The sequence below is a fragment of the Protomyctophum bolini genome, assembly GCF_963924005.1.
Source record: "Protomyctophum bolini genome assembly, chromosome: 22".
In the NCBI taxonomy this organism is placed as follows: domain Eukaryota; kingdom Metazoa; phylum Chordata; class Actinopteri; order Myctophiformes; family Myctophidae; genus Protomyctophum; species Protomyctophum bolini.
This window is the reverse complement of record NC_137883.1, coordinates 13967468-13994055: the sequence shown is the minus strand read 5'-3', so window position 1 is coordinate 13994055 and position 26588 is coordinate 13967468. Positions and strand designations below refer to the sequence as shown.

The following is a 26588-nucleotide window of genomic DNA, read 5'->3' as shown; positions in this document are numbered from 1 at the left end:
GCCTTTACCCAGCTTCTGCTAGGCTAGGGCCAAATGTATATTATCAATGAATAGGCCTTTACCCAGCTTCTGCTAGGCTAGGGCCAACTGTATATCCAGTCCAACATGCAACGGTCTGACGCATGCGTGGCTGGTTAAGACTCACCCGTGGCTCCCAGCATGCGTTGTTGGTTAGAACTCCATGACTTCCCTGTGAGGTTAGGGTTTGTGGTAGCTGTAGGGTGTCGGGACTAATGCCTGTCGGACTGTAAGTACTGTATGTCGGACCAAACGCATGCACCCATATTACCCAGCTTCATGCTATGCTAGGTTAGGACCAACTATATATTAGTATTACCGTGTGTCATGCTATGCTAGGCTAGGGCCAACTGTACATTACCCACCAGCTTCAGAGGCCTGGAAGCAGGCCAGACAGTAATGGTATTGGATGGTTAGTGGAGCTCCGTCTCTTTTGTTTTGATTAACACCATTGCCAACCTTAGCGGTGGTAGTGTGGTCTATTGTCTCTTTCTCAAATGATAACGCTCATCATTCTTGCTCTCACAGCCTCTTTTGTTATTGCACATGTAACTGTATGTATGCCGGTCTATGTGACCAGTTTGAAAGTGGATTAAAACTAGGAGAATGATTGATAGACAAAAATGCTGGTCCCTTAATAGAAGCCAAGATGGAAAACGGATATGTTCCATTTGAAATGGCACCCGCACCTGCATTTCTTATTTGATTTATTTGAAAAGCATTAGAAACCACATGGCTACAGCATTTTCAGGATTTCCAGGGACTCATTGAGGTCCTATCACATTTAACAGATAAAACATTACAATACAAAACATTTGACAGTAAGTAACACATACTCTACATACATTAAACAAGTGCTCCCTTATCTATCCTAGACTGTCATTGCATTCACAGACAAACCTTGTAGAAATATTATTGTAATAATTATGAAGTGAAGGATAGAATACAATTGATTTCATAGAAAGCCAACACTACAGTTGACTTTCAAAGTGTCATGCCTACAGTATTTTGGGCATGTCATTATACAGTCCGCGTGCATTTCAAAAATAGCATAAATAGCTGATTTACAAGCTTGCAGATTGGCTATTTTCATTAGTTTTGAAACTTCTTCATAAAATAATGCTTAAAGGAGTAGTTCACCTCACTCATTTTCTATCAATTGCACACCCCATGAAACCTTGAATTCATGGCAATGTTTTTCTTTTGTTTTTGTCACATTCCTGACCCAATAATGTGATGGCCGGCGGTAAGATGCTAATGTCTAGTAGGAGCTCTCCAGAGCAACATTAGTGACTTCCTCCTGGGCGATCCCGAGACGTTCCAAGGCCAGTGAGTCGATGTGTTTCCTCCAACTGCGCCTTGGTCTGCCCCGGGGTCTCCTCCCAGTGGGACGTGCCTCGAGGACCTCCCTAGGGAGGCGCCCGAGAGGCATCCTAACCAGATGCCCGAACCACCTAAGCTGGCTCCTTTCCAGGCGAAGGAGCAGCGGACTCCACCAGTCATAATTATTGGCTCAGGAATGCAACAAAACAAAGTATGTGAATTCCAAGGCTTTGTGGGGTTTGTAATTGATAAAAAAAAATATTTAAGCGATTAAATAAAAGATTGTTTGATGGGTTCATCATTCTTGTACTCCCTGTACTATCTACTTAGAAGCCGTGTTTGTTACACATTAGTGTTTTGGAGAGATTTTAGAGCCATTTCCAACAAACATTTGCTTTTGTTTGCATGTACAGTGCATTTATGTATTTACATAACCAAAAGGGAAGAGAGCCATCTCTGCTTAAGCCAACACAGCAACATAAACATTAAAGTATGATGATCTCATCAAGCCCTGTAGCACCAAAAGTCACATTTATGCCTTGGATTTGGGCCTAGAAACCTGAGTGATTCCTTTCATCTTTCATCACAGTAGAGTATACATAAAACATAAAGCGGTAAAAGGAAAGCTAATCACTTCGTTGCTTACAACTAAAAACTTGAAATGAAGCAAGTCATGTCAGGATAAAACATATAAATGTTACTGTTGCTCCAGTAAAAATAATGTCTTAATCCATTATTATTATTTATGGTTTTGTGTAACTCTGAGAGTGTACCACTTGAACCAAATCGACCCACAATGTACAAATGTAACCAAATCAACCCTTACGAGTCCATTTGGTTACATTTGTACATATTTGTAAAAATAAACAGTGGAGTGAAGACTCATACTAATATGTTTGTTTGTGTGTGACTGTGACGTAACTGCTACAAAGCATGAACCGATGAACGGACAGTGTTTGATGAATCGCTGAGATCCCCCGCCTCTCTTAGGAGGTTGTTTATTGGCGTCAGTTAACAGGACCAAGGAGACATGTCACAAATAATATCCCTCTCCAGCCCAAATGCCAGCCCCCCGCACAACACACACACACACACACACACACACACACACACACACACATGCCACATCTAAAAATAGACTGTCTTTGCTCATCATCAGTGTGTGTGTGTGTGTGTGTGTGTGTGTGTGTGTGTGTGTGTGTGTGTGTGTGTGTCTATTCATGTCAGTGGAAGTTTCTCAGTGGCGTTTTGAAGCAACCGGAAGGACCGTCTACTTCCGCATTATCCAAACAAATTTGGTTGGCAAATGCGGAAGTGCAACCGAGCACTCAATGTTAAAGCCCAGCTGCACGGCTTCAACGTTGGAGCGCCTCACTGGCCCCTTGGTGCGCGCCCCCAATCATCCCTCACTTCTTTCTTTTGTTATTGTGACATCACGGCATGCGTCTGTTAACCACTTCCTTTCTGTCTTTCTCTCCCCCTCCACGTCTTGCATCCTCCCCAAGAGAACTATAAAAGCCGTTTTGCAAGTTGAAGTTGTTCCTTGGCTTTGGAGGGGCTGTAAAAAGAATGTAATGTTCTGTTCCATTCTATTTGCTCATGTCGTGACTACTACTAATACTGTAGGCTGTTTTATGTATTTATATAGGAAGGAAGTTGGTCCATCATTTCAAAGCGGTTTCATAACAGAGTGTTGTTTTATAATGCTAATCATATATTTCTCATTTGCAGGAAGAAGAAAATAATTGTGGCTCTGAAGATGCACTCTGGGGTAAGTGGCAAACACTTCAGTACAGTGTTACCAAATCTGACATTAATTCAAGGATACTTGATCTAAATATTATTTATGTTTACCTTGTGTTATAATTATACAATGATTACTTATTTGTCATCGTAAAATTGTTCTGGACTATGAATAATTGTAAGTAATGCACTCATAACTCAACAATGATTATATTTGATAACAACATTGAAGTCAATATTTTTTATCAATTCAATTATTAAGCGTGACCACCACTTTCCACTGTACTAGCAGTCTAATACAGGGATCATCTCCATGCTGGCTGATGGTGGACATTTTTGTCAAAATTATATTTTTGCCACAGACGTACAAATGAGCGGACAAATGGGACAATAATATATTTAACAGAAACATACTGTAAAGAGCTATAGCCTTAAATGACCTTTACAGGTCTGTAACTCTGAGTGCACACATGGAGAGTTATGAAAATAAAAAACGTAAGAGAACCAGTGTCCTGGTGGCCTTCCAATGTGCCACTGTGTCGTACTGAATCAATGTCATACATATTCTGAAGAAAACCTGGAGACTGACATTCAGTAATTGGGTCTTATGATTAAAAAAAATAAGAACATTATAATGTTATGTAAAAAACATATATATATATATTTTTTTACACAGACACATTTGTACATAGATGGACCCTAAAGGACCCCTTTGATTCCATTTGGGTGAATTTGTCCATTCACAGAGTTACAGGCCAGTAAAGGTCCATTTGGAACCCCCATAGGAATCGTTAAATAAGGGAACCGCTAAGGAATCGGACCGTTAAGAGCGAATTGTTATAAGGAACCGGAATAGTTACTGAAGGATCCATTCCCAACCCTAACCGGTGTGTGGAAATGGGTCTGGTGTGGAAGACCGATAAGATGCAGCATCATTCATAGTACAGTACAGGAGCAGGGATCATTCATACAATACAGCAGCCAGGGAGTGACATTCATATGCACGAGGCCCACAGTGGAGCGGAGGTGTTTAGCGTAATGTAATAGACGGAACGCAGGCTGATTCTGTTAGCTGGCTTCTGCTGATCATCCGATAGGGGAGGTGTACCGACGTGCGTGTGTGTGGGTGGGTGGAGTACCTATCAACAAGCCATTTCATTGCGAGCATGTGTGTCTGTCTCTGCAGAGAGGGGGGGGTGGGGTGGGGGGGGGGCTATACTGAAGATTTTCAGATTATTCGTCTAGGATTACATACTGCATATTTAAATGAATACAGATGTCATAACTGGGCTTACCTTGCTACCATCTTCATGTATGTGTAACTTTTACATCTGTCGCTGTCTGTCTGTCTGTCTGTCAAAGTAGCAGCCATAGGCTTGTTTAGCGAAGGTTCTTGCTGCTGTTCTCGCCAATATATTGAATTTAATTTCCCCAGATGTATCTGTACTAGGCCAAGAGGGTAAATGGTGCATTTATATGGCGCCCTTACAGTGTGCATCCTGCACGCACGCATGCACGCACGTACACACTCATTCACAGATGCCGTGTGTGTGTAGTGTACTGTACCTCTACAGTGGAATCCAAAAATAGGTCTATTTGTAAAGCACATTTGTGTTGTTCATCAAGAGCACAAGCACATTGCTTATTCACTGATTTGATAGTCAAAGAGCGAAGGGCCTCGCGGCGGCACGACACAGATGGTTCATTCAAATTGTGTGGATAGTGCAGGTGAGCAAAGACTCACAGACACCATGCAGACGGACACGACATAAGCCTGAGTTCTATTTGGTTGTTTTGAATAGAGTTGTTCCATACCGATATAGCAGTGTATCGGAAAAGCTGCCTAAAATGCTGCGATTATGCCAGTCTATGCCATTCCCAGACCATGTCATTTATCACACGATGAGATTTAATGTGCAATAATATTTTTAATTGATTTTGCACTACCGTTTGGGGGCGGCAGTGGCTCAGGGGTAGAGGCTGGTAGAACCATAGATATAAAAAAAAAAATAGATGGCCGCTGCAGTTCGGTGGAGCCATGTGTGTTGACGGGAGGGTGGAACAATTCTCACGGGGGGAGGAAGTAAGTGTGGAAGGCACGTTACATCACGCTGCCACTCAAGTGATTACTGGCCAATCAAATCGCTTTTCCGGGATTTACTGCATCAGACCTGAACATGCGCTCTGTGACGGACACTCATGCTTCCGTGCTATACTTCGCAAGGAATCTCGGGAACATTTTGCCCTCCCTTGAGCACATACGCTCCAGAGCCGGAAAGGGCGTCTACCTTTTATCCGGATGGGAGCATCAACGTTTTTAGTTCGATCCCAGTTCGAACCCGAGCTCCCCCAGAGTTAGTGTGAAAGTGTCCTTGAGCAAGACGCTGAACCCCTAATTGCTCCTGATGATGTACAGGTTGGTGCCTTGGATGGTTTCCTCCACCAACGGCGTGTGGATGGGTGAATGTAATGCTCATTCTTTGCTTTGGATAAAAGTGCTATATAAATGCACCATCTACCGTTTTATATTCTGTATAATTTACATTTTTATTGAGTGGTGCAACCACTCCAAGGAACAGCAATGTCCCTATGTCTTAACCTATGTGACTATGTCACAATGTTTAGAGTACCAGACCAGTAGGGGCAAAAGTGGCGCTGTTGTGCTAGAAACAGAGAGAGAGATAGTGTTGCACTGTTGCCTGAGAGAGAGAGAGAGAGAGATTCTGCCACTTCTTTTCACTTGCGTGGAAGGAACACGTTATCCAACCAGTTCCTTTTCCCTCCCATCAGGTGCCCTAGCTGGCCAGGGGGAGGCAGTATAGAGACCAGGATTACTGCATGTCACCAAAAACATGCAGTAATCCCGTATGTTTAAAATGTTAGGGTTCCAACGTCTGGCTTTCAGTCATGTCGCAGCAAACTCTATGGACTTTTAATGTTTGTCCTATTCATGCCCCCCCCCCCCCCCAAAAAATGTTAAAAAAAATCAGGCCCCACCTTGTAACACCATGTGACAGTCAAGTCTATGGACTTTTAAATTAGCTTTAAGTAGTGACGTTATCGGATCGTATCGACCGATGACCAATCTTCTGATCAAGCTCATTGAATGATGCTTGATATTATCTAGAGACGCTGGTGGACCTGGTCTGTTTATGTATAGTGAGATTAATAGTGTGTCTGTGTCTGTTGGTCATATACACATTTCTAATACACTTGATTTGCTTTTATATTGATTTTTAAATATACATGTTTTTTTAATTGGTTTTATTGTTTTCCTACCCTAGGCACTCATATATGCACTCATGGCATATATATATATATATATATATATATATATATATATATATAAAATAATCTTAAATCTTGTAACCATTCTCGGTCACTATATGGCCTTGGTGGAGAAAAGGAATTAAATGGATGGGGGGGGGGGGGGGAATCGGCATGTACAGAGCAGGGTTTGAGCGAGGAGACGGAGATGGAATCATTACGGAGTGTAGTTGCATTTATTAACGAGTAGGCCGTGCCCGTCGGACTTCCTGCATCACAACAAAAGCCACCAATCGGGCGGCAGCCTCATGCGTCTCCATGGTAACTAGAGCTTACCCGGTCCTGAGGAGGGCAGTGACGGGGAGAGGAGAGAGAGAGAGAGAGAAGGGAGCAAAACTGAGCGGTGGGTGGATGAGGCAGAGGGGAAGAGAGAGAGGGAGAGACCTGATACCTGCTCCTCTGGTGGGGATTTAAAACATCTGCGTTTTTCATCCCTGACCGGTTGGTTGTTTGAGTGAGATCTGCAGACAGCCTCTGACAGACGGCAGCTTTCACAGCAGAGAGAGCACCCTGGGCAGTAGCAACGTGGCTACTACTAATAGAACGCCCCAAACTGCTACACGTCGTTTTTGTACTTCCGATCAAGATGCGGAATGAATGGCAGCCTCAAACTCGGCGGAACAGCTTGGTCTAGCTGGGTTTAGGTGTTATTTCCTACTGTTAAGGTAAATAATTCTTGCCTTTTGTTACGTTTGTTAATGCTGTCTTTAGCATGGGAATGTACAGTGCTGCAGCATGTGTGCCTCTCGCTCTCTTCTCGCCCGTGTCTGCGCCGGTTTAACCACATGAACCCTATAGCGGCATCCCTGTTCTGAGCATGACATAACAGGCAAACATATGGACAAACATCCAGCAGAAAACCAAAACGATGCAAATGTTCCTGTGAAAACTGACAATCTATAAAAACTGAAACAATTCTATGCTATTTTGCTGTTATACAACAAAAGTGTACAGGGTTTTTAAGTGGCTAAAAATACAGGTGGATGAGATGATGGGAGCGACATGGAGGAAAGGATGCCTGGCTGTTACAGTAAGGTGTTTGACTTGCACTCAGAGCGGCTTAAAACCGTAAATGGAGGAGAGATGTGTTTGAGAAAGAAGCAACCATAATTATTGCGCTTTCGAGGATATATACAGAGTAGACTCTGTTACACAGTATAGAGGTGGGGTGGGTGGGATTACATACACATACAGGACGCAATGTGCTGCTTGCTTTTACTGCTTTGTGGTGTGCAGGCAAATACTGAACATAATTATTTGGTATTTGTCACGACAAATGCTTTTGGGGCGCTTGCGATGCTGTAATCGATAAGTTCACCACTAATGATGTTTGCGGCACGCACCAATCCCACAAGGATTGGGTGGGGGACTCTCCGTTTGCTGTCTGTCTGATGGAGCGAGCCAACCGTGGTGTGCAACATGTTTTGAACTAACACCGGGAAATCACACGTGTCACTTTAGATGTTAGCCACTTTAACAGAATTTTTACATTTTGGCTTTTCCAAAATAGCAAGCTCATAGCTATTTCTTTAAAATAAAACATGAAAATGTGTGCAAATTGTTGACTATATATATATATATTTAAGCAAACATTTTTAACTCAAAACTTTGCTCTGGAACAAAATACCATGGAGTCCCGACTCCCCAGCATAAGCAGTTAATATAGAGCGTCACAATGACCATATTTCAACCAGGTGTGTGTGTGTGTGTGTGTGTGTGTGTGTGTGTGTGTGTGTGTGTGTGTGTGTGTGTGTGTGTGTGTGTGTGTGTGTGTGTGTGTGTGTGTGTGTGTGTGTGTGTGTGTGTGTGTGTGTGTGTGTGTGTGTGTGTGTGTGTGTGTGTGTGTGTGTGTGTGTGTGTGTGTGTGTGTGTGTGTGTGTGTGTGTGTGTGTGTGTGTGTGTGTGTGTGTGTCAGATTTTGGGGGTCAGATCTTGCATCATACATTTCTTCAGAAAACTGTTTCGGATTTAGAAGACACATTTTTAGGGCTGTATTTTGCATGTCTTAAGTACGAGGTCTTATTACCTAACTTGAGTAAACTAAAGACCTGGAGGCGTGATCAATGCTCTTTGGCCACTCAGAATAGCCAAATGGCATTGATCACGCCTCCAGGTCTTTAGTTTACTCAAGTTAGGTAATAAGACCTGGTACTTAAGACACGCAAAATACAGCCCTTAGAATCAATGGGCCTCAGTTCTTCATGGGTTAATGGTGGTGGGTTTGGCCGGTTGTCATGTGGTTCTTCATGGGTTAATGGTGGTTGGCCGGTTGTCATGTGGTTCTTCATGGGTTAATGGTGGTTGGCCGGTTGTCATGTGGTTCTTCATGGGTTAATGGTGGTTGGCCGGTTGTCATGTGGTTCTTCATGGGTTAATGGTGGTTGGCCGGTTGTCATGTGGTTCTTCATGGGTTAATGGTGGTTGGCCGGTTGTCATGTGGTTCTTCATGGGTTAATGGTGGTTGGCCGGTTGTCATGTGGTTCTTCATGGGTTAATGGTGGTTGGCCGGTTGTCATGTGGTTCTTCATGGGTTAATGGTGGTTGGCCGGTTGTCATGTGGTTCTTCATGGGTTAATGGTGGTTGGCCGGTTGTCATGTGGTTCTTCATGGGTTAATGGTGGTTGGCCGGTTGTCATGTGGTTCTTCATGGGTTAATGGTGGTTGGCCGGTTGTCATGTGGTTCTTCATGGGTTAATGGTGGTTGGCCGGTTGTCATGTGGTTCTTCATGGGTTAATGGTGGTTGGCCGGTTGTCATGTGGTTCTTCATGGGTTAATGGTGGTTGGCCGGTTGTCATGTGCGGCACGATTCGTCGCCGTCCGTTCGTTCGTCCTCCATTAACTCTTGAGAATATACAGTTTTAGTTTTATATGTAATATCCTATCATATAGATATACATGTGAGAGCAGCATAGACCATACCTCCTGTTTTCTCTGGACTGAATAAATGTACAGAATAAAGTACAACGTCCGATCAACAGCCTATATTTGTACTGTATGAGGAGGCACAGTATATGATGAGAGTGTATATCATAGTACTTGGATGTACAACATATTGTAGTACTTTGCCTGTTGGCATTATGAACGTGTGTGTTGCTCTGGTGTGTGGTAGACTGCATTCATCATGCAGTACCAGTATGCTTAAGATCTGAAGAATATTGTAGTACTGTGATCAGTGTTATAACCTGCCATGGTAAGAAAAGAAATGTCTGGAGGCCTGCCAAGGATCTTGTTTTTTTTTTTTTTACAAAATGTTAGTGATTTCTTTATTATTTACTATAGTCCTACTAGTCCTCAGGAACTTACATCTGGCCACAGAGGATCACAGGATCTACACCTGGATACTAGGGGGCTACCATATTGTGTGTTGTAGGCTCAATAGATACTAGGGGGCTGCCGTACTGTGTGTTGTAGGCTCAATAGATACTAGGGGGCTGCCATACTGTGTGTTGTATGCTCAATAGATACTAGGGGGCTGCCGTACTGTGTGTTGTATGCTCAATAGATACTAGGGGGCTACCATACTGTGTGTTGTATGCTCAATAGATACTAGGGGGCTGCCGTACTGTGTGTTGTATGCTCAATAGATACTAGGGGGCTGTCGTACTGTGTGTTGTAGGCTCAATAGATACTAGGGGGCTGCCATACTGTGTGTTGTAGGCTCAATAGATACTAGGGGGCTACCATACTGTGTGTTGTAGGCTCAATAGATACTAGGGGGCTGCCATACTGTGTGTTGTAGGCTCAATAGATACTAGGGGGCTGCCATACTGTGTGTTGTTGGCTCAATAGATACTAGGGGGCTGCCATACTGTGTGTTGTAGGCTCAATAGATACTAGGGGGCTGCCATACTGTGTGTTGTATGCTCAATAGATACTAGGGGGCTACCATACTGTGTGTTGTAATAATAATAATCCGCGGCGTAACCGTCTTTAAATAAATTATATTAGAAGTGCCGATGGAAGAATGCATTGGGGTTTCATTTCCTGGGCCACTCGCTTTTCTGAAAGGGGGCGGGCCTGCGGCGCTCTATAGACAATGAATGGTAGACTGCATTGTTTAATCTGCCCGTGTGAATGCAACATAACTTCCGGGTACAATTATGTCACGCGCATAGCCTCTATACGTAAGTTTGTCACCTCCCACTTCACATTCAATAGATGCTGTACTTAAAAAAAAAAAAAGCTAACATGTTTGGAAGATTTAAGAATAATCTTTTATTTGTTCACGCATATCTTCTCTTCTGGGCAGGTCCCTGGCACAAATTATTTTGGGGGTCCTCGACAGGAAAACTTGCAGACCCAGTGAAGTACTGGGGCTAGTAGTGTTCTGCTCATTAGTGGTGACTGAACCATAACCTGTGTGTGCTGCTGCTGGGTATGCAACACAATATGTACAGTGGAAAACTGGAAATGCAATACACACACACACACACACACACACACGCACACACACACACACACACACACACACACACACACACACACACAGTGAATAACGTGTACATAGTATCATATATTGTGCATAATATTATGTGCAGTGTACATAGTGCTCACATTTATACATATGTACATTTAGGAATGTACATTTATATATACACATTTATACATATGTACATGTATATACACATTTATACTTGTGTACAATTTGACTCACTCTGGTACAATTTTAATTACGATGTTTGTTTTCTTGTCCTCTCTTGATTGATTACCTGTGAGACAGACAGACAGACAGACAGACAGACAGACAGGTTCAATTAGCATGGCCCTGAAGGTGGATGATAAACTGTTAAGTCATGCAATATCGCTGGTCCGAGTTGTGGCGCATGCACACACGCACACACAGGCACAGCAATGCCTTTGATGTGCTGATTCACCGCAGCTTGTTGAGAGCTGATGAAAGAGAAATGCATGGCTGTCCTGAATGTCCATGCATGGATCCATACTGTCTGACTGTGTTTTGGCTTAATAGGGCTTTTTATTTCTGTATGTATTTACTTTATCAGGCTTTTGTTTATGGGTTTATGGTTTACGGCATGTCAAGTGGTCATAATATAGCGTGCTTATGCAATGTAGGTTGTCAGATCTTAGATTAAAGCACAGAACAGACGGAATATGTTGTTGATAAAGAAGAGACACGTGGTTTTATTTGTAAGCTTAGCTAGCAGCATGGTGCCGCTTAAACCCTTTACTTAGATGACAGTATTCCCAAGGGATATAGCCTATACAGTATATACTATCTGGCTAATCCAACCAAGATTAAACCAGTGAGGTCATGTGACTGACTCCTCAACTCGTCTATCGGCTGCTCCTCATTTTTGAGGAGCAGCCTGATTGCAGATCAACAGGCTGTTGCAGATCAAACATCTTTGACAAATAGGTAGTTCAAGAGGCATGAAACTATAGGCTGATTCAGTAGTTTGTTTTCCAGTGTTTCCATGTTAAACACCACAGTGTGTCTGGCAGGTTGTGCTAGATTGAGTGTGACTGTACCAAGCGTAGACGGTAGTTGACAGTGTTGTGAAATGCACCTAAAATCTAACACACCCATTATGAATTGTATTACAGTAGCTGCAGCTGCGTTGCTGACATTTCGGTGTACTGATGCAGCCTGGCAGGCATGTTTTTTCCCTGCTGTAGTTTTTTAACTGAACCCGCCTGGACAACAAACTAGAAAATTAGACTTTTAACGTGCTCTCTTTTTTATGTATAGTTTAAATAGGAACTGAAATGACAATTATGTTTTGTAATAACCTAAAACAAAATCTTAACTAAATAGTAATAAAGGATCAAATAATTGTAAAAGTACAATATATGTCTCTGAGAGGTATAGTGGAGTACAAGTAAAAGTACTGCAAATTGGACGTACTCCAGTAAAGTAAAGAATAGCACAGTACTTGAGTAAATGTATTGGTGACATTACACCACTGATCGTAGGTCTCTAGAGGTGCACGTGCTGGCAGAGGCGTGGCCGTGGATCAGTGCACACACACCGTGCACACACACCGTGCACACACCGTGTACAAGTCTCTCAGGAACAGCCTCTGTTACTTTCTGACCGCCCGGCACACTCTGCATAGTTCCTGCACACGACCAAATGAAGGGACCTGCTTATCGCACGGCTATATAGACAAAGGACTGTCTCTCTCTGATTCTCTGTGTGTCTCTCTCTCTCTCTCTCTTTCTCTCTCTCTCTCTCTCTCTCTCTCTCTCTCTGATTCTCTCTCTGTCTCTCTGTCTCTCTGTTGGGATTTAGGTTGGCTGAGCATTATGGGAAAGTCACTGGGTCACTGGATTACCTTGTAAAAGATCTGGAGCAGGGATGTTGAGCCGCGACGCACCAGGACACACATGAGAAGTAGCTTACTAGTAAGTAAATGCTATGTAAATTAAGAAGAATGTTGGCAGACAAAACAGTGGACTAGTTGGTGTTTGTTTAGGTGCTCTGATATTGTTTTTCAGGTTTGAAGACAAATTGTTTAAAAGTTAAAGCTTAATGTTATTGCTCTTTCCATCCAACCTAGGAGAGAGAACACCACAGAGACCGTTTATCAGCTTGTGTTCCGGTTCTAGTTGTGTGTTCATTTGTTTCTTTCGTCACTTCCAATTTCACTTGTTTGTCCTTTTATCTTGTGTGAGTTCTCTCTCCTGAATGGATGAAATTGCTATCCTGACCTGAAAATGTATTTTCTGTTTGCTAAAGAGCTGTAGAGACAAGGAAACCACTAACATTTTTGGCTCGGGTCACCCCTATAAATTGTTTCATCCACGGCACCCTTGAATTACATTGCGTCATGGCACCCTAGGGTGCCATGGCACCCACCTTGAGAAACCCTGCTCTGCTGCTGTAGTACTTCCAGAGGTACAGTATAAAGCTGATGATGAGCCACAGCATGACGTTACAGAATGAGAGTAGTAGAGGCTAGGCTAAGAGCAGAGGTGACATTTAGCAAACGGCAGCAAATAAGAGCAGTAAGAACAGATGCACTTGCTCGCCCGATAGCACAGATGGAGAAGTGCTGTATGGAGAAGGTCAGAAGGCCAAGGAGAAATGTTCTGTCCTTTTTTTGCTGATGAAAACAAAATAAAAACAAACCTTAGATGACTAAAACTAAGACTAAATATACTGACAATTTCGTCAACAAATAAAAAGTAGACTAAAATGTTAGGGTGGGACTAATGGAGAAGAGATTCAGTAGAACTAAAAGACAAGTCATTTTGTTGCGCTCGGGTGTTGCACTCTGAAAATAGCAGAACCACGTGCTGCGACTTGTTGTGAAATTTGCAAAATGCAACCAAGTGTAAAATCTGGCATTTAGCCTTCCCCCTGCCGTTGTTGGATGTATTTCATCTAGTAGGGTTCATGCCTTCACCGAGTAGCTGCAGATCATTGATAGGCTCTTTGAATATTCTTTTCTCAAAGCCTGTATCTGCACAAAAAATTACGACACCATCAAGGCTTGATTGATTGAAGAATTTATTAACAGATTGGAGAATTACCTGCCAGAATGCATTCAAACAGTCAACTTAAATCTTATGACATTTAGTTGACTAGTACAACTACCAACAGTAAAACATTTCAGATTATTAAAATATGACTAAAACTTAATGAAATTGTATTCAAAAGACTACTACATAAAAACGTGCTGTCAAAATCAACAGTGCGAGAGAGATGAGGTATTGCATGAGGAAGTCAGGAGTGGCAGAGAAACATAAACAAAAAGAAGACACTGCTAGGTTTCCCGGGAGGTATAGACTGCAGACGAACGAGGAAAATATATCCAAGCAAGGCAGTCTCCTGGCTTCACCATCGTGACATTTAGCTTGACGATTAATCGTCGCACAATTTCATCGTGTTCTTGGCATTGAACATTGGAACAGATTATGAATACAATATAATTTATCTCTGGCTTTCAGGATTCGTAAACAAAAAGTCCACAGGGCAGATTTGACAAATATACTGTACAAATAAATCAAATGAATGACATAATTTAAAAATATATATATACGAAATTCGACCTACAAGCTTTTTGTATTATTTATTTTTATGTTTGGAAATGTATGACAATGCTTTCAACGATTATGACGTTGAAACTTGGTGCTCTCTCTGGCCAAGGATGCTTGTGACGACCATACAGTCAAATAATTGTGATTATCTCAAATAATTGCGATTAGGCGATTATGTAATATTTCTTGTGACAGACCTACTGTATGTGTGTCGATCACTCAAGTCTTAGTCAGGATCTTGTTAGTCTGGTAAATGGTAAATGGTGCATTTATATAGCGCCTTTATCCAAGATGCTTTGCCCTGGTCCTTTAATTATAGAAACAACGGCACAAGTAGCCAGTGTGGTGTGGGGACTTTCCAGTGGAAACAGAGTATGGCAGTGTACTGTTTATATTGTATTTGTATAGATTTTCCATTTTTACGTAACCTGAATTCATATTATCATTTATTTCTTCTTTACTCCTCTTGACAGGCCCGAGTGACAATGACGTCAGGCTGTTTGCACATGGTGCTTGGGTAGTGCACCTCCACGAGCAAGAGTGCCCGCACTGTAACCACACACACACACACACACACACACACACACACACACACACACACACACACACACACACACACAACCTACCCCATCAAGCACAACCATGTTAATCAAGGAGTACCACATCCCCATGCCGATGAGTGTGGACGAGTATCGGATTGCTCAGCTCTACATGATCCAAGTAAGTTGATTGATTCATTGATTGATTGATTGAAACCTTTATTTCAGGGAAATCCATTTTTCAATGGCACCATGTGTACATGACTTAGAGGCCAGCTAAACATGAAAAGGACTGTTTTTGGTTCAGCGGCTCAATACAAAGGCACAGCCACCTTGACTGACAGGCTGGCAAGCCAATCATGAAAAGGCCGCCACTACATTGCGACTACTGCTCCGGGTGATTGTTGACAGGCTGGCGCTTCAAGGCACCTGTAGAAAAAAGTTTCAAAAAACATTGAAACCAAAAATTAAGCAGGTGCATAGGCCTTCTTCCAATATAAGGTCAGCTAAACAGCTTTTTTTTTAAATTGCAAAATAATCTAGCTTCAACTTTTCTTGATATTTGTTCCATACAAATATGTTGGAGCATACACACCCAAAGGCTGTATCTCCCAGCTTATTAAACGGTAAATGGTGCAGTTATATAGATATTCTATTCAAAGCGCTTTACACAGATTGTGCATTACATTCACACACACATTCACACACCGATGGCAGAGGAAACCATGCAAGGCTCTGCCGGCCACTCTACCCCTGAGCCACTGCCGCCCCTGGCTACTATAGCTATACAGGGTTTCCTGCACAATGTTCTTGGCATGGCGCTGCGCCATGCCTGGAATTATTTGCGCCATGCCAAGCTATCATATAACAAAAAAAAAAAAGGGGGCTAGTGAATCATGGTGTGTGTGATATGAAATGTCCAGTGCCTCCCCAGTGTCCCCTCAGTGCCTCCCAGTGCCTCCCCAGTGCCTCCCCAGTGTCCCCCCAGTGCCTCCCCAGTGTCCCCTCAGTGCCTCCCCAGTGTCTCCTCAGTGTCTCCCCAGTGTGCCCCTGAGTGCCTCCCCAGTGCCTCCCCAGTGTCTCCCAGTGCCTGACCAGTGTCTCCCCGTGCCTTCCCAGTGCCTCCCCAGTGCCTGCCCAGTGTCCCCCAGTGTCCCCCCAGTGTCTCCAATCGCAATACAAGAGCAATAATACGAATTAATCTTAATTTATTAATCCTATTAATTAATTAATCAAAATTTTCGACGCGCGGCCCAAGGCCGCGCGCCATAAGCTCCCCCACGCCCAGCACCATGCCAAAGCTTTTTCCTGCAGGAAACACTGCTATAGGCACCATCAGCATAACCTTATCCTGAGATCTGGTACTGTGACTTGATGTATTGATTTCTAATAGTTCTGTGAAAAGAACTAATTGATTGACTGATTGATTGATGTTTTTTATGACAGCGAAAAGATTTAGTGAAGAGCCTGAAAAAAGACAGGGGCCTATTATAGAGCCCAGGGGAACCCCGGTCAACGACCTAACACTGGGGGTTCAAGTGGTCATGGTAGGACAGGACAGGGTCAAGAGGTCAACACCTGCTGCTACCATATGTCTTCTGGGTGTGTTGGGTTTCATTTGTTCTCTCTCACACAGACGCACACTCGCACGCACGCACACACACACACACTAGGGCTTTCAATTTTAGTGATTTTTACTAGTTGAATAGTCGACTAGTTGCTTAAAGCCACACACACACACACACATGCACACTGCAAACAGTGCTGTCCATGGTTCTGAATTTATACATTACACACACCCACTAGGGGCCCCACTCATTTAATATTTAGTGCAAATTAAGTGTTCAAATGAATCATTAACCATTGTCTTACCTTAATGCAGCAATATGCAACATTTCGTCTTGGCATCATAGGCATCAATGATCTCTTCTGCCAAACAAAAAAGTTTTCCGTAATTTGGATAATGTCCAGACACAAGTTCCATTCTTCAGTGGATCTGTGTCGACACCATTGTCATTTCAGTCAGTGCGAGTTTAGGGTTGATGTTGAGTCAGTTTGCAGTTTGTAATCACATTTGAACACAGCATTGACACTTTTAGACATGGCCAATGACTGGGTGGGGAATCTGTCTCGACACTCGCCCAGAAGTGTGTCCAAAACAGGATAGAATAGCTGACTGTCCCATTTTCCTTTCATGGTTTGGGTAGTTGCTGAGGTGCTTTCCACTCTCTGGCCAAGGGTGCTCGTGACGACCATACGGTAACGAGCAGCTGGCTGTTCAACAGGGCAGGTCTCCTCTGATCCTACTCGTCTGGGTCCTCGCTCTCGGTCTCCATAGAAACGCCAACTGACTGGCAGAATTATTTTTATTTCGCTCCAGATGTCATCGCTTTTTTCTTTTACTGTTGGTCCTCATGTTTTCAAAGGTTCTCATCATCGTTTCATCAAAATCTTCAGCCCATCTCGTGTGGCTCAGTGCTGTACGTCTGTGGTACGCGTGGTGTGTGCCTGGTTGTGTAAAGAAGATTTCTGTACGTCTGTGGTACGCGTGGTGTGTGCCTGGTTGTGTAAAGAAGGTTTACAGACTCTCAAAAATCCCGTTGCTGTGCAATTGACTTCACAGGCATCCACCAAAACCAGGTTTAATGTGTGGGCCATGCAATGCATGTAGATAGCACAGTGGTCACTGATTCCCAAACTTATTAGCCCTTAACCCAAAAGTGAATTTTGTCTGTCTTCCAGTACCCAAACTAAGCCAAAAATAGCAGATCTACAAGCTCGCTTCGCGCCACGTTGTGAGCTTGTGGATCGGCTATATTCACTACAGGTACTTCTTTCTAATTTATGGAATGTTTTCTTTGATTTCTTCATGAAATTCATGAAAAATGTTTGGGTTATGTTTTTAAATAATAATTCAACCAAAATGTAGGACCCATAAAAATGTGTCTGCGACCCACAAATTGGTCCCGACCCATTGTTTGGGAAACAGTGAGATAGCAGATGGGTGATCCTTGCAGTTTTTTCTGAACACCATTAACAGACATTACAGCTGCCCCGTCATAACACTGTGCGACAATGGTAAACTGTACATCCTCCATGAATGTGTTTAACATGACTATACATTTAATTTGCATCTTGCACTTCAGAACAAATCCGAGAAGTCGCTCTTTTATTCCTGGGCAGCCCCTCTGCGTAACTCACGCACACTGTCATTTGCTCCTGTTTATAGAAACGTGCTTCATCCACAAGAATGGTATAAAATCCATTTTCCTCAACACTGCGAATGATTTGGCTTTCGACAAATTTTTGCTGCGATTTCCAACGGTTAATTTTGAGCATCATGGCTAGTGAGGTTGAAGGAGCTGTTCAGCCGAGCGCTAAGCGCCTCGTCATGTTTCTAAAACCATTTACATAAAATGTTTCCATGGTTTGATACTAGTCCATTTCCGTCTTCAAAAACAGTGTCCGTTTGTGTTGGTACAAAGAGATTGACAGGCGGATGTTTACAGACATCCAAAGTAGCCAATCGTCATCATCCTGAACGTCATGCTTTGCACCCAGCTCAGAATGTGATTGGCTATACTTGGGATTATTATATAATATATATATTTTTGCCTATGCCTACCCTTCTTTCGTGTATCGTCGTCATATGTCCAGCTCAGTGTCAGAAAGCCACGCCATTTTCTCTGGTCCCACTTGGAAGAGGCCAGCCTCTGAAGGAGGTCTGTACAGAGGACAGGTGGTAATTATGTGGTCGGCAGTCTGCTCAGGCTCGCCACACTCGCATGCTGCGCTGCCAGGCCCCACTCCTTCATGGACGATTTGAAGCGTCCGACCCCGGTACGGAGGCGGTTTAGCAGGGTCCAGTGCCGGCGTGGTAGGTGTTCTCCTTCGACTCCGTCTCCCGGGTCTTGGATGTAGTGGTGCAGGCTTGTGGGCTCAGCCGACTCCCATTCCCGCTTCCAGGTGGTTGCCAGCCATGCCCTTGTAGACAGGTCCTCAGGGATGGAACCGAGCATATCTTGTGCTCTCCTGTTATAGGGGTGATGGGACTTAAGTCTGTATGGGGGCGCTGCCTTGGTTGTTGTTTCGTGCAGGATATACCAGTCGTTTTCTTGGGCTTTCCTTGCAAGTGCGAGGGTTGCGGCCTCTCGTCGAAAGCCGGCGGGGGCAATTCCTGCTAGGACTGGCAGGTAGGACTCAGGGGTCGGCTTCAGGCAGCCAGTTAAAATCCGAAGGGCATTATTGATGACCGGGTCAACCTTCCTCACGTGTGGGCTTCTACTCCAGACTGAAGCACAGTACTGTGCAGCAGAGAACACCAGGGCTTGTGTGGAGATCCGTAGTGTCATGGCGGAGGCTCCCCAAGTTGTGCCAGCGAGGCGGCGGATAAGCGAGACCCTTGATGATACCTTGGCTCTTACTTCCTGCCTACCCATTGTCACCTCACGCTTGCTGTATTATTGCCTATCTGATTGACACCAGGGGGTTGTCAATAGCCTCATTGGCGGTCTTCTATATGTTTCAATCGTTTCAATTGAAACGGGCCTCGAGCCTCCAGGGGCCTCCCCATTTTGTTGGCAAGATTTAAAAATAATAAAGCCCCGACTGTCTGCGGAGTTTATTTCTCCTGCCTTCTGTGTGATTTATTTATCCTTCCAAGCCCACTATCCTGCGTCTACTACATCCTATAGTTCACTTAAGAAATAAAAGTATTGTTATAAGTAGGTTTTATTTTGAAGAGGAAGAGGAAGTTGTTTCGGTTGTAGCCAGCTGCCATGACAGTCTACTCGACTAGAAGTGCCGGGTGGTAGTGGAATAATAACAACAACATGCTTTTAGCCAAAGTTCATAAAAATGCGTCTATGACTTAAACAATGTAGGCTAAACACTTTGGAATTACGTTAAACATGGTATATCCTCCGTGGCGGCGTCATTAGGTGAGTACTAGTTAATGAATTGTTAAGTTTCATAGTATCATTCATCATCAACAGGCTGGTGTTGATGATGCCCCCCAAAATGAACAGGTTACACAGCCTACAGGATTCTCATTCTGTTACTGTCACTCCCTGCAAGTATGGCCGCCGTGCCATTTCTTATAAACTATCTAATTCATACGTGGGTCCACGTGGAGTGGTTGTTGTTCATGCGCCATGGTGCACGGCGTGGAGAGGGCATCGGATGGCCGCCGTGCCATTTCTTATAAACTTTCTAATTCATATGTGGGTTGTCGTGGGTCCACGTGAAGTTGTTGTTGTTGTTGTTCATGCGCCACGGCGCACGGCGTGGAGAGGGCATCAGAGCGCAGAGCAACAGCCTAGTAATAGTATGGCATATTGTCTGTACTCTCTGCACTCTCTTTCTGTCCAGTCCTTCGTGTATAGGCTGGCGATTGTGGCAAATTATATTAGTTAATAAAGAGAGCTGTAATGGGGATATTGTCTGGTCAGTTCATGGTGTGTATCATTCGCGTTTTTAACCGGGCCGTGATAATGCGGCGCAATGACGGTAGGCACTAGGCAGTAGCCCTAATACAATGTAACCAATTTGCGCAAGCATTAAAAATGGGTTTTAATTGTCGGGTAACGGATAGAAAATAATCAAATTTAAATAATCTAGCACTAGTGCTGACAGTTGCGATTGCATCATTGTATAGCCTATGCTGCCTTCCAGTTATACAGCGGGCAGCGCAAATATCAGCAATTTTAGGCATGTGTGCAATGTTTTAAAGTATTATGCAGTAACAACTAAAGTCTCTAATCTTTATCTTGTACTATTTCTAAAAAACGATCTAAATTAAAGCTGGGCTGTTGCCTGAGTCCAGTGCATTCTACCAACTTCCAGTCTAGGTCACACTTTACTATGCTCTTCGCCAATATAAGTCTATTTAGAAGAGCCGCCACTGGCCCCATGAAGTGAATGGAGATGGCCCTGGAAATAATATATATTAGCCTTTATTGTTCACGTTTTTAGACTTTACTGTTTTTCCTGAGCTTCTTAGGTTGTGGATAATGTGTTTGTTTGTTATACAGTATGTCTGTCCCTGTTATTGTTTTGTATTTATTGATACTGGCAGAGCTGTGTTGCATTCTTTTTTTGCCTCTTCTCTTGGCCAATTCACACTTGTAAAAGAGACTTGAGTCTCAATGTGTTTTTTACTTGTTAAATAAATGTTTTTAAAATAAGTAGAGAGAGCTCACATAGGATACATGATGAACAAATTAAACTGGAAATGACCGCACGCATGCGCGCACACACACCTCTATGCATCTCAGTAGACTGTTGCCATCGCAACCAGTGACATCACCTGTAGCATAGCAATATAGTATTATTATGTACTGTACAGTATATCATAGATAGACACACACACACACACACACACACGGACAGAGAGACACACGGACAGACATATATAAAAGAGGAGTTATGCTGCTGTATTTCTATTTGTCACAACAATATTCTATTACCAGTTTTGTTGTTTATATGTATTTGCACACTATATAGTCATTATATATGTTGTGGCCGGTTAAGACACATATGTGGCCAGTTAAGACTCACCCGTGGCTAGTTATTTATTGTCACAAGCTCACTACCAAGAATATTTTGCCCCCCGTTCTCCCCTTACCAGGCTCTTTTCATTCATTACTCCCCCGGTCAATCGCCGACATGGATATATGTGTGCTGTGTTCACGGGGGTTCTAGAGTTAGAGCCGTTTGGAAACAGCATGCCTTGCTGAAACAAAAGTCATCCTTAGCAGGGAATGAGTTAATACTTCTCATTGATTACATTTTCATAACACTCACTGCCAGATTTAAAATTCACTTTAAAATTTGTTCAAAAATAGCAAATCTACAAACTCACAATGTGTTTTCGACACGTCAATTCCACCTCAAAACAAGTTGAAATAGTTATCATCGCCGGACCAAAAGATGTCATGCAGAGATGTCGCAGAAGAAAGTCTGGCTCAGAGATTCATAACACTGTACGGTTGTAATGGTCAGACGTCAGCTGCATGAAGGGTTAAATCGGCATATAGTCAGTCAGGCCCCGATTTAAAAAATTGTCTTCTAAACGGTTTTCTGAAAATATTGAATGTTGCTTTATCAGTGGTGCTCAAAACATCCAACCTCCGCCAAAAATGATATGTATGATGATTTTTTTAGAATCCATTTTTCTTGATTTGACGGCGTCCTCCTCCATGAGGTGGTGGCGCCGATGCTGCTCTCTGTTCAGGAGGCGCCGTGAGACTCTGGCGGGGGCGCCGCTGGCGTTCCCTGGTCAGATGGCGGCGCCGCTTGTCGGCAGTCTTCTCCGTGTGAGCGTGGAAGTCGTGCTGCTGGGGCAGATCGGCGTGTACATGTACATGCATCCGCTTGGATGACGGCAGACTTCTGGGCGAGTGCTGCCGCTTTGGCATGGGATCAACTTTGACCAAAGAAATGCACAATGAAAAACAGATATGGCCTTGGCCATGGCAATATATAGCATGTTTTTTTTGTTTTTTTTCATACTTGTGGGGTTTATTTAAGAGAAGCTCTCAATGGCTATGTTTACATGAGCAGTTAAATCCCCTTTTCATTCCGAATAGAAGTTCAATCCTATTACACGTTGTCATGTAAACACCTACAAAAACTTAAATCCGAATGATAATGCTCGATGCGATCTAAAAACCATTCCGTCAATAATGATGGCAAACGTAAAAGCACATGGAATTGTACGTCCCTCTTCTCTCTCCGCCCAACTCTCCCTGCTGCCCAGTCACCTATTGTGTTCATATAGACCAGTGATCGTGGTGCCCAAACTTTTGAGGTCGAGACCCAAAAGAGAGATTAGACGTCCCAAACTAGTGAATGGAACTTCACATGCATCTCTAAACTGGTAGCCTTGGAGCCACGTCACCAATTCAGCAGCACAACTGATGGACAATGCTATTAGTCATATCAAGGGTGACCAGTTGGCTCTATTTCTAATCAACGGCAGACTAATATTTTATAGTGATATATTATTCAATTTGAAGGCTAGGCTAGGTGTCCTTCGTCGTGTTTTGAGCACGGCTGGAGAGCCTATATTACATCTCATCAGAATGCTTGGCCGGAACCACCCGTTGTATAATCTGGCTTACGGTTGTGTGGGAGAGGATTAATTTCCCGACAGCACAATGATTTGAAGCACACATCAAAGATTTGCCAGGACTATTAATGTCAAGGAAGAGCAATGGCTGTGGTATATGGTTTGTTTTTTCTTCCGCAGTCAATAGGCCTAAACCATTTGAGTACAACAAAGAGCAAAAATAGCTGATCTGCAATCCCACATCACATCACAATGCGATACATTTTGGGGTTGTAGATCAGCTATTTTCACTACTGTACATAAAAAAAGGAAAACTCTTTTATTGTCTGATGGAAACCTCATAATATCCAAAACTGTTACTTTTCAGAATTGAAAATGGCCAAAATAGCCGATCTACAACTTGGCTATTTTTCCTACTTTCGTGTCACACTGTAGCACGACGAAATGTAGGGCATTGATTTACGAAAAAAGCACATGAAAAGTATAAAATATGGTTTCTGACTAACCAATAAAGACATTGAATTAAAATATATATTTTTTGTAATCGATTAAACCTATTAGTTTAACTGAAGCCCATCACACACCGCCTTCGTTATTTTCACTGAACCTATCCCACACTGGCGGCGTCCGACGCGCGCTGACGCCTCGCCTGACGCTCCGATAGACCGCTGTTCTATTTTCCAGGCGTTGCCTTGCGGCAACGCCTGTGCCGCGTCGCTGCGCACCCGGTGTGTGTTGGGCTTCACGCACCCCTTAAGGTGCTGTCCTGTCCTGTGCTGCGCTGTGCTGCGCTGTGCTGCCAGCTGGTGTTTTGCTACAACAGGACAGTATAGACCTGAGGATGGAAGGTAGCGAACTACACAGCACGGTGTGACCTGCGGCTCTACGTGGTCACCTTGCCGAGTCATTAATTATTCAGGGTTCAGTTTGGCCTGGCAGAAATGAGACCCTCAGCAAAGTCAAAGGCCCAATGTTGTCCCAACGTGTACGGTGATACCCTCTAGTTGTACTTGGACCATTTACAGTATATCTCTCTCATCCTTAACTTGTGTATGTTTCATCGTGCCTGTGTTCTTTCTCTCATTCCCGTCAGACAAGCCACAAATAGACTGCAAGACATTTTTTAAATGTCAACATCATTATTGTGAATGTGATATTTGATCTTGGCGCTCAGGCTCTGCTATTATATTTCTCCCCGCTCAGCACATCTTAGAAGACGACGCTTTAAGAGCAGGGAGATTGTTGTTCTACAGAACTACACAGAACCCTCAGGGAAAGCAGAGCCCACTGGCGGTACTGGGGTGGTGGTGGGAACAAACAAACAAACGTGTACCGCAAGTGACACTGACAGCATGAGGAACAACAGTAGACGAGATAAGCTTAACCCATTTAGACCTGAGACAATATTCAAAAAATGGCCTTCCAATTCCTGACAGTTTTCTGAAAATCCTACGTTTCTATATCGGTAGTTCTCAAACTATTTCATGTCAAGGACCCCAAAGATGATGTGAAATTGGCCGTCGACCCCCATCTGAATATATGTTCTTGCCCCCGCCCCAGAAGCAAAGTGTGAGTTAAAAACTTTCACTGTGAAAGAATATATTATATTCAAAGAATTGCACACATTTTCATGACTTTTCCAGATCGTAGTGCTTTTTTTAATTACTTTTTTTTGTTTGTTTTTTTAAATAAAATATTGGGGGGGGGGGGGGGGAAATGAAAATCACCATAAAAACTAAAGTGTGTGTGTGTGTGTGTGTGTGTGTGTGTGTGTGTGTGTGTGTGTGTGTGTGTGTGTGTGTGTGTGTGTGTGTGTGTGTGTGTGTGTGTGTGTGTGTGTGTGTGTGTGTGTGTGTGTGTGTGTGTGTGTGTGTGTGTGTGTGTGTGTGTGTGTGTGTGTGTGTGTGTGTGTGTGTGTGTGTGTGTGTGTGTGTGTGTGTGTGTGTGTGTGTGTGTGTGTGTGTGTGTGTGTGTGTGTGTGTGTGTGTGTGTGTGTGTGTGTGTCAGCTACTATGCATCATTCCTTGTCCGCTATCCATTACACTCTTGTCTTCTTTCTGCGGTAGTGAAAATAAAGGGAGTAGGTTAGGCAGACCGCTGGAGTATAAGCATGCATGTCTTCGCAGAGTCAGCTCATGTATCAGATATCCAAGACCACTCCACAGTGCTTTTGGGGTTTGGGCCTACAGTATATGGGTTGAGTCATTAACATTCTGGATTCTTACAGTGTAACAGGGCATTCTCCTTCAATACTATGGCCAGACCTGAAGTTAAAGGAGCACTTCACCCATTTTCAAACTCAGCTTTTAGGTGATGTCCATAAACATTGATCCCGCCTCCCTCTGGATGTCACTGGTAGGCAGTGAACTGCCCACAGCCCTCCTCTGAGACACACTGAGTGAGTAGCCACTAGACGGACATGCTATCATCTTATGAGCATTAGTGAGGACCAATTATATGAAGACAGGGTTGAAAATGAGTAGCATGAAGTGCTTTCATGGTGTGTGGGTGGGTGTGTGGGTGGGCGCACGCCGCTTATAAGACATCAACAGCGGCTAGTTATACTGATTTTACCTATATGGGCCTGTGAAAGGGTCCATTTGGTTACATTTCTACACACTTGACAGTTGAAATGAACACTAACAAATTTTACTACAGTATGTTGTATTGTCGTTTCCTGACAGGAGTTGAAAGCAGACCAGAATCAGTTGAAGGTTATGTTTTTGATGGTTACATTGAGGTGTGCGAATACTGTGGGTGTGAGATTGTGGTCTCAAGTATTTAGGAAAAAACATGTACTATTTTATCATGTACATTGGTGAGGACCAATTATATGAACATTGGTCGAAAAGTGGTGTAGTCATCGTAGAGGTGTATGGTGCAGTACATTGAATTGGAGGTGATTTATTGCCAATCTAATTCTGCAGCAACCCAGCTCTGTGGATCCGAGAAGGCATGCAGAGATGAGGGGAGATGATTTAAGCCCCTTAGCTCCTCTCCTAAATTACATTGTGTGCTAGATTACGGTCTCATTTTCAAGCAATTTGCCTCCTCCAGCCTTCATTAGCAGTTCTTCCTGCGGTCCTGCTACAGTACCTCCTCCCCAAAGTGTTGAGCATAGAGAGCATCTTGAGTAGGAGAAGTCCTTATACCCTTGGCCATTCCACATGACTGTTAACACATTTTAGACCCACTTTTTGACATTTCTTAAAAAAAAAAAAAAAAAGGTCGTCCACAGACGTCCTGAGCACTACTACACTATTATTTATATGTACTGGCCTAAGAACCTGTTCATACCCCTAATCTGTAGGTGTGCGATAGTTTGTTTTTTCGACTACTGCACAAACAAAAATGTTTAGTTTTAACCAAAATATATCACTTCCCTATACCTTTTAATTTGAATACTAAATGTGTGTGCGTGAGCTTTGGCTCTGCTGTTTTTGGTCGGGGATAATGTCGCTCATACAACAAAGTATTAATCAGGCTTCAGACATTGGCACCTGTGAGCCTGCAATGGTCATGTCCTTGTCCTACAGTTGATTGCTACGTTTCAAGTAAATAC

At 43.3% G+C, this 26588-nt stretch overlaps 1 protein-coding gene across 1 annotated transcript in view; it reads left to right on the top strand.

Annotated features, from left to right (window-relative positions):
- Positions 1 to 2894: 2894 nt before the first annotated feature.
- Positions 2895 to 26588, top strand: part of pitpnm2 (phosphatidylinositol transfer protein, membrane-associated 2) — a 60697-nt gene continuing 37003 nt past the window's right edge. Inside the window, exons 1-4 of the mRNA XM_080755750.1 lie at positions 2895 to 2912; positions 3073 to 3112; positions 12666 to 12778; positions 14890 to 15136. Of these exons, the coding sequence (XP_080611876.1) occupies positions 15059 to 15136 (78 nt within the window). The 5' untranslated portion in view covers positions 2895 to 2912; positions 3073 to 3112; positions 12666 to 12778; positions 14890 to 15058. The remainder of the gene's footprint in view (positions 2913 to 3072; positions 3113 to 12665; positions 12779 to 14889; positions 15137 to 26588) is intronic.